The sequence below is a fragment of the Sebastes fasciatus genome, chromosome 20, assembly GCF_043250625.1.
Source record: "Sebastes fasciatus isolate fSebFas1 chromosome 20, fSebFas1.pri, whole genome shotgun sequence".
Taxonomy (NCBI): Eukaryota; Metazoa; Chordata; class Actinopteri; order Perciformes; family Sebastidae; genus Sebastes; species Sebastes fasciatus.
In genome coordinates this window covers 3,470,194-3,485,676 of record NC_133814.1, presented here as the reverse complement: position 1 = coordinate 3,485,676, position 15,483 = coordinate 3,470,194, and the positions used below count along the sequence as shown (strand labels likewise).

At 42.1% G+C, this 15,483-nt stretch overlaps 1 protein-coding gene across 14 annotated transcripts in view; it reads left to right on the top strand.

The window, feature by feature from the left end:
• The window catches only part of cacna1g (calcium channel, voltage-dependent, T type, alpha 1G subunit), a 331,510-nt gene that overhangs the window by 288,519 nt on the left and 27,508 nt on the right, over positions 1-15,483 (top strand). For 11 of the 14 annotated variants that reach the window (XM_074619026.1, XM_074619028.1, XM_074619031.1 and 8 more), the window contains 4 exons: positions 1,300-1,451; positions 6,682-6,791; positions 9,903-10,033; positions 13,382-13,452. In XM_074619026.1, coding sequence (XP_074475127.1) covers positions 1,300-1,451; positions 6,682-6,791; positions 9,903-10,033; positions 13,382-13,452 — 464 coding nt within the window. The remainder of the gene's footprint in view (positions 1-1,299; positions 1,452-6,681; positions 6,792-9,902; positions 10,034-13,381; positions 13,453-15,483) is intronic. The other 3 variants (XM_074619022.1, XM_074619017.1, XM_074619020.1) reach the window with 1 other exon arrangement.

Sequence of the window (15,483 nt, the reverse complement as noted above, 5' to 3'; positions counted from 1 at the left end):
TGAGTAAAATAAAGGGTTTTGAAAATTACAGCATGTAAAAATGTTCTAGTAGAAACATAAAATACAAGTATGATCCTGAAAATTAACATAATATGGGACCTTTAAGTAAAAAAGAAAGTACAAGAATACAAGTCCGAGGTACCAGCCTTTCCCAGTGAGTATTCTGCGCTGTCCATCGATAGTTAAGTGTGCACCTGATAGGGTTTATATCTCAAGAGATGCATTTCAATCCCAAAAGATGAAGATATATATTTAACATCAGGAATGGATGGGTATTCTGCTTACTCAGCTCTCCTGTCTTATTCCCTGATCTATTGTCTGGGAAGTTTCTCCGATACAATAGGGAAACCTCTAGGCACACACACACATGCTGCACACCCTGTGGGAATGGTTCCAGCCCAGCACAGCTGCAGCAGCAGCAGCAGCAGCAGCAGCAGCAGCAGCAGCACACCTGGGCTAATTGGGCTGAGAGGGAGAGCTCACAACTCCCAAAGGACGTTTGCCTTTTTGAGTGTGCGTCGCTCCCTTTGCTGTGTAACCTAGAGCCTCTCCTTCACTGATGGAGTGATAAGGTGATAGATAGTGCAAGCTTCCTCTCTCTCTTCCTCATCCTGACTCCCTGCCCATCCATCCTCTCTGGATGGAGGAAAGAGGTGTGATGGATGAGTGTTGGGAAAACTTTTTCTCCTGTGTTATCTTCTTTTCCTGAGATGAGAGAAGTGAAAGAAATAAGGAAAGGCTGAATCACATGATGATCAGAGAGACAGAGGGAGAGATGGCCAAATCTCCAGACTGAAAATATCCTGAGAGCAGCCTCCTCCACAGAGTCTCTCATGCACACACCCATTGAGCAATGCTGTTTATCTCCCATCGCACTCACTCAGGGGAGAGTTAATTTAAACAATTGTTGATCAGAGGAGAGCAGATTTGATTTGATTAGTCATGACTCCAGACTACAGGAGGGCTTGGCTAAAGTCTCTCTTTCCCTCTGTCCATTATCTGATCTGCCTTCCTTAATCTCTTCACATCTCTCTTTACATATCTCTTATTCTTAATGTGAGTCAACCAACTTGAGTGACAGGAGGGTGTTGTCGTGTTTCACTAACCACTTTCTTTTTTAAAGCAGCTTCGGCGGCTCCAGTCCTCAACACAGCAGGTCTACTGTACAGTGTCCCAGTATATTATCTCCTATCTCACTTTTTGAACGCCACCCCCCCTCCTCCTCCTACTCTTCCTCATTACCCCGCCCCCCCCCCCCCCCCTGCACCCCTCCCCCCCACTACTTCCCACTTCCAACAGAAGCTCAGAGTAAGCCCTACTACTCCGATTACTCCCCCACTCGCCTGCTCATCCACAAGCTGTGCACCAGCCACTACCTGGACCTGTTCATCACCATCATCATAGGGCTCAACGTCATCACCATGTCCATGGAGCACGACCAGCAGTCCAAGGTCAGATCAGGGGGGCGGGAGGTGGGGGTCATGATGGGCTCTTTGTCTTCAACTGTTCATACCTGCGCTTGAATAATAATTGCAAATGTATCCTAGAGTTTGTCTTAAGCCTCGGACACACCAGGAACGTCAGGAGCACGTGGCAGCTGCGTGGCGTGGTGGCTGCGTGGTTCACGCGTCGGGTGTTCACACCAGCTGCGTTTCAGCTGCGTGTCTGCTGCGTTTCTGCTGCTGCAGCTACTGCTGTCAGCCCTTTCTTTCTACATAGAGTTTGCCTTTTAATGGCCATTTAATTTCATTATAAATATCATTTATATTTATTTTAGACCAAGAAAGGTTAAGAAATGTGTGGTAATTCTTAAATAATCGTAATAATCCACAATTAAAATTCCATACTATATTCATTCATGGAGCTCTCCAAGTAACTGCATGTTCTAGAACACTGTCCGGCACATATTTCAGAATAAAAGCCTCCGGTTAACAAATGAAGGAATTCTGTCCAAGGAAAAATGCTTGTGGGCTTTTATTTTGAAATGAAAGCAGGAAGTGTTGATTTAAACCCCATACTTTATCAATTCATGGAGCTCTCAAAGTCACTGCATGTTCCACAGCACTGACTGCTCATATTTCAGAATAAAAGTATGGGTAACAAATGAAGGAATGCTGTCCATAGAAAAAACGCTTGAGGGCTTTTATTTTGAAATGAAAGCAGGAAGTGTTGATTTAAAAATAAGTCTTTACTTTTTTTTCATTTCTGTAACATATTCTACAGATAGACATCGAAACTGTAGTAATCTTGACGCGCGTCACAGGCGGGCAGTGTGCCTGCTCTAACCTGTTAACACGGACGCTGAAATAAAAAACAACAGGAAACGCAGCAGCCACGCGCTCCTGACGTTCCTGGTGTGTCCGAGGCTTTATTGGTCACTCATTGCAATCTCATATTAGACTTTGTGACATTTAGATTTGGTATGATAGATACAATACAGTTTGTTTGCACACTGCGTCTGTCTTACACCGACCGAAAAGTGAATTGATTCTATCCTGTGTTACAGTTCAGTTTTAGTGTCTGGTTCTAACTGTTTCAAAGGCATTTCCACCATGCCACAGATCAAATTCAGGAGAAAATACTTAATTCTGGAAAACGTTTTAGATTTTTTTGGCATAAAAATTCTAAATTTAAAAAAATAGGCACAGAATATTTGCCGTCTGATAAATATCAGTATCTCCATTGGTCTTTAAAAGTTAATGTCACAGGAATATTAGTTATAATCGCCCTGGAACACCAGGTTTACGGTTTCACAAGATTTAAGATAGTCAGGTATAGAAGCTGCGCCAATGGTAATAAAATGCCAATAATAATACAAATATAACCTTTCAAAATACCGTTACTAGTTCTTTAAACAAAGGTGAGAAAGGGATCAGGTCAACAGAAAAAAGAAATGAAAAAAATATAAGAATTGTAAAAGCCTACTAAGAAAAGGTCAAAACAAAAAAATATGAGATTATTACACAATCATAATAGAGAGAAATACATGTTAAAAGGGTTTAGAATAATGCTTCAAACTGCAAAAATTTAAGGTAACCTGGGGTACCATAAATTCCGCCCATCTGGTACACCCAAAAGGTAATACAAATCCTATGTATACCATACGGAGGTCTGCTATGGATACTTGTGGATTTATAGCCCATATTTTATCGCCACTAGGAAACTGTTCCAGCTGGGATTTGTCTTCCAGTCATATTTGAAATATATTTCTATCACTTCAACATATTGTTGGCCACCTGCTCCGAACTTATCAGAACCCTGACGTGGAGGTAGAACAAGATAGCTAAGGGAGGTACGGGGAGATGGTATTTAGCAAAATGCCAAAAGAGTAAAAGAGACAAAAAGATACAGCATAAAGGAGAGAGGAACCAGGAGAAGAAGATTTAAGAAGAATACAGTGAGGGGCTATAGGGATTAGAGATTAGGAGGTAGTTTGGCATGGTAGATGGGAATGGGGTCGAGTGGGAGGTAGTAAAGGTTAAAGACATATGAAGTATTGAACAGTGGAATTGTCCTGGGGAAGAATAGAACTTTTGGTAGAGTAAACGTTTTTTACAGAATGCGTGGTTGTTGAAAGTCTATAACTACAATAGAAGGCTGTTGGGTAGAATAGAAAGTCTATAGTTACAATAGAAGGTTGTTGGGTAGCATAGAACGTCAATAGGTATAATAGGTTGTTGGGTGGGATAGAAGATCTATTGGTACAATAAAAGGCTGTTGGATAGAATAGAAAGTCTATAGGTACAAAAGAAGGCTGTTGGGTAGAATAGAAAGTCTTTGAATACAATATAAGGTTGTTGGGTTGAATAGAGAGTCTATAGTTACAATAGAAGGTTGTTTGGTTGACTAGAAAGTCTATAGGTGTAATAGAAGGTTATAGGGTAGAATATTATAGGTATAATAGAGGGTTGTTGGGTGGAATAGAGGGAAATATTTAAGCACAATAGAGGGTTGTTTTGTAGAATAAAGGGAAGTCTATAGGTACAATAGAGGGTTTTTGGGTAGAATAGAGGGCATTTAAGTCAGAGATGTCAATGAATTGACCATTTGTAGCAAATGATTATACAGTGCAGTTAATTAACTGTTGTTTTGGTAGAATAGAGTGTCTCCAGGTAGAACACAAGGTCTTTGGTTAGAATAAAAGATTGTGTTGTAGACTATGTTGTTGGGTAGAATAGAAAATAGTGGAGTTAAGACATTGAAACTGGAACTAGCTGCCAGTCGATGAATTGCCACCAGTGAGGATTTAGTGAAATCCCCATCGACCGCCAGTTTTTTCTCCCTGTCTCGCTGCTAAAGGTCAGTTTTTACATGCAGATGGGCACTGTGAATTCTCCCACAGGCAAAAAATGGACACTTTGATCCTAATAGCCTTTTCAGGGAGAATGAGGGGAGGGGACGGACGATGTGAGGGATCTATTAATGGAATGGCTAATTCTGGAGAAGGGGACAGAGTTTACAATCAGGACCTTGAAGACTGTAAATGCCGAAAAAAAAAATATTTACATAGCAACTAGAATGGCACTCGGAGAGCGCAGACCTCCACCAAGATGCCGAGTACGATTGCCCACCCCCCCCTCTCCTTTCAGCTTGCGCCACCATCCATGTGTATTTTTTGTTTATGTTGAGATCAGCTGTACGTAGCGGAGCATCGTAAAACACTTCATTCAAACTGGACAGAAACAAAGTAAAATTCACCTAAACCGTCGTCGTTACTCTTTCCAACAATCACCAAACTGCTTTGGTCCAACTCAACTGTAATTTCACCGAGTCTAATGTGAACCCCCTCTCCCCCGCTCTCTCTCTGTCTCTCTCTCTGAAGGAAAGAGGCGAGGTCATGCCTCATCAACGCGTCATCAGTTACACTGTGCATGTGTTATACCCAGAGGTCTTAAAGGGACTGTTTGTAAGATTCAGAAATGCTTGTTAACAGCGACACCTGTGGCCGTTAAGTCAACGAAAGTCGGTGTCGGGCTCGCGCTTTCTCGCTCTAAATAGACATGAACGAGCATCGCTCAAAACAGTGAGGCGACACAGATAAAACCACAATATCACTCTATATTTCAGCTGCTTGGCAGTAATGTTAGCTGACCAGACGAAGGTCTCTCCATGAAACAATGCTGATCGTAGTGTTGGCTTTTCCTGCCTCAGCCTCCCGACCGCGGCCGGAGGGAGACACCGGCACCCGGTCGGAGACGATAACATTTCTCGCTGCGGAGACTCGTCACTTCACAAGACACGGAAAACTTCTGTTGGTCTGGAGGAGCTGCAGCAGTTATTTCTGCACAAACGTCCACTGTACATTCACTACATATTCTCAGAGCTACGAAGTCTTCTGCAGAATGTAGTGTGCGCGCATGCACGTGAGGTGGAGCGAGCTGAGTGAAGGCAAGCAGGCAGGCAGAGGAGCAGAGTACAGCAGAGACTCCGGTCCTGGAGCCCAAAGCTACGGTCTCCCCCGCGTCCTCCCACCCCGGCCAACACTGTTTAACAGACGGGCTTCACTAGATACAACCAAAAGGTTTTGGTGCTTCTGTTTAGTTTTTTTTGGAGTCTGAGTCTGAACAGCGTAGCCACACGCAAGCGCGCATATGCGAGCGCGCATGGGACATGGACCTGGGTGATTTATACGTGTAAGAAGTTACAAACAGTCCCTTTAAAGGTCACGTATTATAAAAAAGTGAGATTTTCATGTTTTTTTATTATAAAGCAGGCTTAAGTCCTATATAAATACTGTGAAAGTATCGAAACACTCAATCCACAGGGAAATACACACAGCCCGTATTCAGAAAAACTCTGCATTTGAAACAAGCTATCAGGATTTCTGCCCATTCGTGATGTCACAAATATACAATATTTAGACCCTTGACACAATTTTAAACGTAAAAATTCTAAAGGTGTCCCAGTTTATTCCTGGCTGCAGTGTATGTGAATGTCATCAGCTGACAGGAAGTACACATGGACCCAAGCTGTTGCCTAGCAACGCAATTCTGTTGCAATTCCGTCAAAATGCGCTAAAACGGAGCGTTTCAGACAGAGGGTAAATACAGGCATACTCAGGCAGACAGTATGAGGAAAATAAAGTTTTTTTTTAACATTACAGCATGTAAACGTGTTTTAGTCGAAACATAAAATACAAGAATATTTAATAATAATAAAGCATAATATGGGACCTTTTAATGTTCTGGCTGATCGAAATCCTTAAAAAAATTCTGAAATCCGGACCATGGTCTGGAATATCTATATAATATATAAAATCCATCACGGACTTTTGGAGTAATCCTGCTAACAGACAAACAAACAAACAAACCAACAAACCAACAAACCAACAAACAAACCAACAAGAAAAACAACGCCGGTGAAAACATACCCTCCTTCCTAGGCCTTTCGGGCCTTGGCGGAGGTAAAAATATCCACCATAGCAATCCATTTAGTATAACTGACTCACACATTGAAAAATCATGTTCCTTTTAAAAAAGTGAAAAAAAATGCAATAGGATGAGATCATTTCATTGGTTTTCAGTGCAGTTTCAGCACATTTCATTAAATGAGGCAATGAAAACCCATGGCTTGCTCTGCTAAGATAACAGAACATTTAATGCTAGGTTTACTGACTTGTTAAGATGGATACTTGTGCAGTATATTAATCTTAATATTTCTTTCTCTCTCTGGCATCCTCAGGAGTTGGAAAAGGCATTGAAGATCTGCAACTACGTCTTCACCATCATCTTTGTTCTGGAGTCGATCTTCAAGCTGGTGGCTTTTGGCTTCCGACGCTTCTTCAAGGACAAGTGAGTATTTAAATAACTGCCACGCTCACCTTAAAAGTCCCATATTATAAAAAAGTGACATTTTAATGGCTTTTATATTATAAAGCATGTTTATGTTCTATATAAATTGAAATAAATAAATAAATAAATTTAAAGTATCTAAACACTTAATCCTCAGAGAAATTCACACAGCCCGTATTCAGAAACTGAGCATTTGAAACAAGCCGTCAGGATTTCTGTCCATTTGTGATGTCATGAATCTACAATATTTAGACCATTTCAAAGTTTTAAATGTAAACATTCTAAATGTGTCCCAGTTTATTTCCTGTTGCAGTGTATGTGAATGACATCAACTGACAGGAAGTAAACATGGACCCAAGCTGTTGCCTAGCAACACAATTCCATTGCAATTCCACTGAAATGTACTAAAACGGAGCGTTTCAGACAGAGGGTGAATACAGGTATATTCAAGCAGACAGTATGAGGAAAATAAAGTTTTTTTAAAACATTAAAGTATGTAAACGTGTTCTAGTAGAAACCCAAAATACAAATATGAACCTGAAAATGAGCATGATATGTCTCCTTTAAGTGACGTAATGACCTTTGTCAAACAGTTTCAACACAGATCAGACAGAAAATCCTGAATAAACATTTGCCTCCCAGTTTAAGGGTTTTGACATTTTAGTGGACGTGATATTGTAACGGAGCGGTGGTTAAAGGTGCCGTTCTTTAACCTCTGAGTCATGTGGAAAATCTGAGGCAGCTTTTTGGAGAGCTTAAATGAGCTTTTTCTAAGGTGCTCCAGTGGACGGTTCTCAGCGAGGCCTGTATGAATACAAACGGCCTCGTTAAACGCCCATAAAACACGCTGCCCTCAGATGATTTCATCGCTTTGAAATCCCTGGCCTCCTGCCGAAAACCGCACAATAACACACAAACACAATCACAACATATACAACCACACATCACACACATGCGTGAATACACACACTAACACACCTCAGTGGAGGCGTCATGTTTTTTGGACCAGTGCTGACCACCAAGGGGCTCCATGATGTCCGTTCCCGTTGCCAGAGTAGAACATTATCCTTTTTTTGCATTTGGCAGTGGTCCAGTTTGATATTACCACAATACACATACTGTTACAGTCACACTCAGGTACACACAAACACAACATTTAGCCAAGACCCCCCAGGACTAATTTGAAAATGTCATTGGATTCTAAGCGGATTTTCTGGTGTTGATTCACACTTTGAGTATCTAAATGAGGATGTGAGCGATACACTACAGAGTAGACTCAAGAAACAATGGACATTGACAAACCTGATTAGCAAGACCACACACTAGGCTCGGGCAATATGACGAGATTATCGTTTAACACAATATTGGTTGGCCAGGATAATGGTCCTCACGTGTCCAAGATAACAGAACGATATTCAGTTATGCAACTGAATTTTGCACTATATTCAGTCTCTGTCTTTCTCTTTTTCTCTCGCTTTCTCTTCTGCTTCGCCACATTGTTGTAGCGTAGCAAAAAAAAAGGAACAACACGCAGCGTACGTCTGACGCTTTAGCCTATAGTACGTGATTTCCCATGTAGCCCTAACTCCAGCAGGAAAAGATGTCTGCTCTCGTTAGCAAAAAGAAATTAAATGCAGCTATTTGGCGATTCTTTGGTTTTTAAACCAGGGCTGTCAATCAATTAAAATATTTATTCGTGATTAATCACATGATTGTCCATAGTGAATCACGATTAATCACAAATTAATTCCAATTTATCATAGTATTTATAGTACCTGGGAAAGAGAGAACCCTGCTGACTCCTGATCCGAGTTTACCATATCTGTCGTTATGATGTACTAAAATGAAATGATACCGTTGCTGCTTTTTTAATCTGCTTCATAACACTAAACAAATACACTGCACACTCTCAATGATTCCAATAAACTTTTCTCTAAATTTAAAGTTTATGTGATAAGTTAACTGTGTGTGTCAAACACTCACCCCTGAAGGCTTGAAAGGTTGTAAAACACTTGCTGTTCGCACCTTCAAAGCACTGCAGCTGTCGGCGGCTCGGGTTCCTGTCAGTTACAGTATATTGAATTCTAGTGACAAGCTTTCACAGCAGAAGAAAAATTTCAAGATGTACATAAGAACTAATCAAACCAGCATTTCAGCACTTCTCCATTGTCCAACCATATGATTTGTATGTTTTAAAGCAGTAATACCTTCACCGAAATATAGCATAGATTAACGCATAGCTTCTGTTTGTTGCGCTGAATGAGTGACGAGACCGATGAAGGACTGTGGAGACACCTGATTAGTAAAACACAGGACTTCATCGTTCTATACATGACAAAAAGTCTGATGTGTTAAATCGACATGCAGTAATATTGCTTAAATAAACAGTTGAACATTTTAGGGAAATACATTGTTAGCTGTCCTAAAGATAACATGAGAAGATCGATACCACTCTCACGTCTCTACTGAAACAAGAACTTTAGAGCCAGTAGACGGTTAGCTTAGCTTAGCACACAGATTGGAAACGGGGGAAACAGCTAGCCTGGCTCTGTACGAAGGTAGCAAAATCCTCCTACCAGCTCCTATCAAAGTCACTAATAACACATTATAGACGGGTTTCTGTGCAACGTCATCACAGAGATGCGATGTATCGGGATACCAGTATCGGGTATCGGGTCCGATACTGTGCTCATGTACTTGTACTCGCAAAACGGCTCCGATACAACGGGAAAGATACCACTTTACGGTGGTGCGCAGACCCCTGGCGACTTTTACGTGGGACGAGCCCTGATCTGGCGGCACGACGTGGTTGCATAGGGAGGCTGTTAACGAGGGTCTTTTGGCACAGAGAAGTACTCGTAAAGGTACTCGGTATCGGCGAGTACTTGTACTCGGTCTGGAAAAAGTGGCATCGGTGTATCCCTAGCCGCAACGTTAGATTTTGAAGGGAAGACGTCTGGTAGCCTACCGTGGCAGCCGCTCCTCCTCCCCCCCGCGGTCACAACACCAAGCGGCCGTGGAAGCTAACGTTCATTTAAATTTGAATCGGACATATCAGCAATAGATGTAGGTCAGTGTTAGGGACTGATGGGTGTTTGTGTGTTTGTGTAGGTGGAACCAGCTGGATCTGGCCATCGTGCTGTTGTCCATCATGGGCATCACTCTGGAGGAGATCGATGGCAACTCGCTGCCCATCAACCCCACCATTATCCGCATCATGAGAGTGCTGAGGATCGCACGAGGTATGAATCCCCCTGCGCATCCATCCATCCACACACACTCTCATAGACACATCCACACTCTCTCTCTCTTTCTTTCACACTTCTAAGATTCCTTGTAAAACAGCCACGTCCCTGGGACTCCCGTCTTTATCGTTTCTGCATGGCAGGTCTCAGCAGGGTTCGGGCAGGGTGTGAGTCGACCAGATGGCACAGAGAAACACAGTAAGCTGACAAACACTGCGAAGGAGCAGAGAGTTAAAGAGTTACAGAGACAAAGAAATGGGAGAGATGAGGAATGATGGCTGAGGGTGGGGGGTGACACATTGTCACAGTAAGTGAATTAAGCTGCGAGAAACTGAGACTTGGTATGGAGGGAATAAATGAGAGGAAAGGGGAGAAATGTAAGGAGGAGGCAGGGATGATGATTAACTTCTGACCTGAAAACAGATTATAAGAAGTTGGAATGAGGAGCAATTGATGTCAGAGTGAAAAAAAGTTGAGATGGAGGAGATAAAGGAACGGAGGAAAGGTATGTCGATGGGCGAGAGAGACATACAGTATATCTGGAATGAGAATAAGTGGTGTTAATGGGCGGAGGAGTTGGGAAGTTAAAGAGACGGGGTGGATTTGGCAGGAGTGAAGAAGAGAAAGGGGAAAAGCAAAACTGCCCGTGTGCTTCGGGCTGATTGCTGTCCAGGTAATTAAAGATAAGAGAAGGTCGGAGGGGAGGAAACGGGAGGGAGAGGAGAGGAGAGGAGACCCGGCAGAAAGAGGAGATAAGACAGGCAGGAGGGGAAGCTCATCTGTTTCGTCTGATTACTGAACGTGTAATAAAAGAAGTAGCATGGAAGTCGTCATTGATTACCGTCACACCGAAGGCCAGGCACAAACACACGCTCTCGTGTGCAACGTGTGCTCGTTTGACACGGTGATTTGGCCGGGTGCAGCGGTTGGCTCCTTTCTATCTGGCATCGACATGTTCAGACTGTATCGTTTACACACTGGCTCCATTGTAATCACATTTTAACTTTGCTCGCCAATGTGGACGTGCAAGTTCCATCTTCTGTTGTTTAAAGCTGAACTTCTTTCACAGTTTCCACATTCAGATTTTTACAACTTTGATTCTATTTAAGATGCAATAGACAATAGCTGTCTCAATTGTTAGTATATTATATTTTTTCACCATCCTATTTAGCTCTTTTGCTTAAGAGAAAATTAAAGAAAAACAAGGAACTTAAAGAAACTGTTGTAAGAATCAGAAATTGCTTGTTAACGGCAACCCCTGTGGCCGTTAAGTCAACGAAAGTCAGCGTCCTGTTGCTCGCACTTGTGCTCGCTCTACATAGACATGAACGAGCATCGCTCAAAACAGTGAGGCGACACACGTCAGCTAAAAGCACAATATCACTCTATATTTCAGCTGCTTGGCAGTAATGTTAGCTGACCAGACGAAGGTCTCTCCATGACTCAATGCTGATCCTAGTGTTGGCTTTTCCTGCCTCAGCCTCCCGACCGCGGCCGGAGGGAACAGGGGAGACACCGGAGTTTTGGTCGGAGACGATAACGTTTCTCTCTGCGGAGCCCCGTCACTTCACAAGACACAGGAAACCTCTGTTGGTCTGGAGGAGCTGCTGCATTAATTTCTGCACAAAATTCCAATGTACATTCACTAGATATTCTCAGAGCTAAACTAACTCTTCTGCAGTGTGTAGTGAGCGGCATGCACGTGAGAGTGGAGCAAAAGAGCGTGATGTGTGAGTGAAGGCAGGCAGGCAGAGGAGCAGAGTACAGCAGAGACTCCGGTCCTGGAGACCAAAGCTACAGTCTCCCCCGCGTAATCCAACCATAATCCGGGAGAAAATGTGTTTCCCTCAAAACATAATTGAGAATGCAGTTTAGTTGTATGGGAACGTAATTTTGTAGGAGACAGGGTTGCTCATGTCTGTATGGTAATTATGAGGGTAACGCCAACAACAGCCAGTTAGCTTAGTTTAGCACAAAGACTGGAAGCAGGGGGGAAACAGCGAGCCCAAAGGTTAAAAAAAATCTGCCTACCAGCTTAAATCTTGTTTGTTTTGTACTAGGGCTGTTAATCGATTCAAATATTTAATCTCGATTAATCACATGATTGTCCAGTTAATCGCAAATTAATCGCACATTTTCTATCAGTTTAAAATGTAACTTAAAGGGAGATTTGTCAAGTATTAAGTACACTTATCAACATGGGAGTGGGCTTTATGCAAATGTATGTATATATTTATTATTGGAAATCAATCAACAACACAAAACAATGACAAATATTGTCCAGAAACCCTCACAGGTACTGCATTTAGCATAAGAAATATGCTCAAATCATAACATGGCAAACTGCAGCCCAACAGGCAACAACAGCTGTCAGTGTGTCAGTGTGCTGACTTGACTATGACTTGCCCCAAACTGCATGTGATTATCATAAAGTGGGCATGTCTGTAAAGGGGAGACTCGTGGGTACCCGTAGAACCTTGACACATCTTGAGGTCAGAGGTCAAAGGGACCCCTTTGAAAATTGCCATGACAGTTTTTCCTCGCCAAAATAAGTTTGGAGCGTGATTCAGCCTCCTTCCTGACAAGCTACGTTGACATGGTGGATACCAACGGATTCTTTTGGTTCTCTAGTTTCATACGGTATCTTCACTCTAGCGCTAACACGAAGCCCGCCACAACCTAAAAAATCTTAAGTTATTGTGATATTGTTATTATCACTTTAACTTTGACAGCCCTATTTCATACCAAAATCTTTAAGGGTTTTACGGGGAGTAACTTTGCTAGAACCAGTTCTCGGCCTAGGCCAGCGACTTACTGGAGTTTTGTCGTCACTGTGAGGTTGCTAGGCAACTATTGTAGACTCCTGGAAGTCGCCCGGCCCAGGCCAAGAAAAAAAACAAAATTTTTCGTGGATATTCTACTTTTCCATTAATTATTATGCATTATCTATCAATCTTGGTCTACCTCCATTGGTACCCCATCGCCATCACCAGTGACCTCATCAAACTGCAACCCCAATCAGGAAGATATGACCTCAATCAGGCTATCTGTTTTTCAATAAAAAGGAAATCTGTGACTACACTAACAGAGCAGGATTAGTCTGTAAGTAAGGAAGAGTTCTTTTAATGTCACAGAAGGCGTTGATGGCACAAGTCCCTGTTCTGTTATGTAAGACTGAACAATGTTAATATTGGTAAGACAATTTTTAATTTTCTGTGTGTGTGTGTGTGTGTGTGTGTGCGTGCGTGCGTGCGTGCGTGCGTGCGTGCGTGCGTGCGTGCGTGCGTGCGTGCGTGCGTGTGTGTGTGTGTGTGTGTGTGTGTGTGTGTGTGTGTGTCCCCACAGTTTTGAAGCTCTTGAAGATGGCGGTGGGGATGAGAGCTTTGCTGGACACCGTTATGCAAGCCCTGCCTCAGGTACACACTCAACTCTGTTAAATAACATCCACCGAACAGCCACTGAATTCCCTTTTCCTTCCTCATCCTTATTTTTCTCTCCGCGGATCTTTCATTTCCTTACAGAAGCTCACCCTAAAATTACATCCCAGAAGCATTTCTTTTTTTGGTACATAGTCTTCTCTTTCAGGATCTTCGTCGTCATTTCCCACGAGCTTTTTTTTGACAACTCTATAGAGACCCCTTATTTGCAAAACCACCCCCTGCAGAGATCGGGAAGTGGATGTACCTTCAGGTTTTGTTTTGAACGGTGGTGGGTGGATTTGAAGGTGGCGGAGTAAATTAAAACAAGTTCTGCAGTGTTTGGATTGAGAGAAAAAATATGTTCAAAGCCTTCTTTGATACTACCTCTGTCTGTCATTCAGAGACAGAGAGAGCGAGTGTTGTTCCAGGCTAATTCCTCCTAGAGCTTGTCAGAAGTGTTCATGATTAATAAATCTGATAAGGGGGGGGGGGGCGGGTTGCCACATGCTGATTAGCATTGGCAGTAGCAGCAGCAGCCACAAATCCTGAGGCTTTTCATTACCTAAACCCACTTCTGTATCAAAACTGTCATTCCCTATTATCTTTTTACTCTTGTCCAGGATCAGCTGCACTATTAGAACCTCATATTTTATTCATATCTTGCTTCTTTTTACTCTTCGGTGTCAGTCACTCATTCACAGCGTTCGTGCATGGCACGTTTGCAGTGATAACAGTGGCAAATTTGCCACCTGAAATTTGTAGTAATTGTTGAAACAATAGATCCTTGATTTCACAAAAACATCTCATTTCAAGCCGGCGTAAAGAGTTGATTGAAAACACCCTCTCTGACTAAGCTGATTTTCTAAAGTTGCTATTGATAACATTCAGCCACTAGATGTCGCACTCTCCCCTATTCCATTGCATTCACTTCACAACAAGTGGTTGCCACTAGTATGTTGCGCAATCTGCATATTTTGTGGTCGAGCAGAATGACTCAGACAGACTATAGATTTGGGTTACTTTGTGTGGTAGTTTTCTAAGATTCATGTAATGTAATATATGGTAATCTGCTTGTATCATGTTTGTATTTTAAGTTTCTACTAGAACATGTTTACGTGCTTTAATGTTAAAAAAATCCTTCATTTTTCTCATCATGTCTCTCTGAATATACCTGTATTCACCCTCAGTCTGAAAAGCTCCGTTTTAGCGCATTTCAACGGAATTGCGTTGCTAGGCAACAGCTTGGGTCCATGTTTACATCCTGTCAGCTGATGTAATTTACATACACTGCAACAGGAAATAAACTGGGACACATTTAGTATGTTTAAATTTAAAACTGAAATGGTCTAAATATTGTAGATTTGTGACATCACAAATGGACAGAAATCCTAACGGCTTGTTTCAAATGCACAGTTTCTGAATACGGGCTGTTTGTATTTATCTGTGGATTGAGTGTTTTGATACTTTCACAGTATTTATATATCACTTAAACCTACTTTATAATATAAAAGACATGAAAATCTCACTTTTTACAAATAGGGACCTTTAAAGGGTAACTGTGATATTTTTCAACCTGAACTCTCTATTCCTGTTTTTTGTCTAAGTGACTAATAGCAACAACATGTTCTGAAAATGGTCCAGTATTGAGGCAGAGCGCTGTAGAAGGCAGCTGCTCACGGGCTGCAATGTAATCCAATTGGGGCAAGCTGGCACCGTCATTTACGTCCATTAAAAGTGCTTGTTCTTGTCATGACAGGCTCTGATAGTTATTAGAAGTGTCTGACATTATGGAAAGAGTCTCGCTGAAGTTCTGAAATTTCGTGAGGTGACACTAACCCGGAAGACCCCATCCAGGGTCTGAAATTAACTTTTTTTTACTACCTGCCACTGTGGTAGGCAATTTGTTTTTTTTCGTCTGCCACTCAGAAATGTTATCTGCCACTTTTGAAATCTATGCGCTAAATGACGGAATAACATTTTAGATCTGATGTCATTCAGAGTTTTACATAAAAAGCATATGCATGGTAA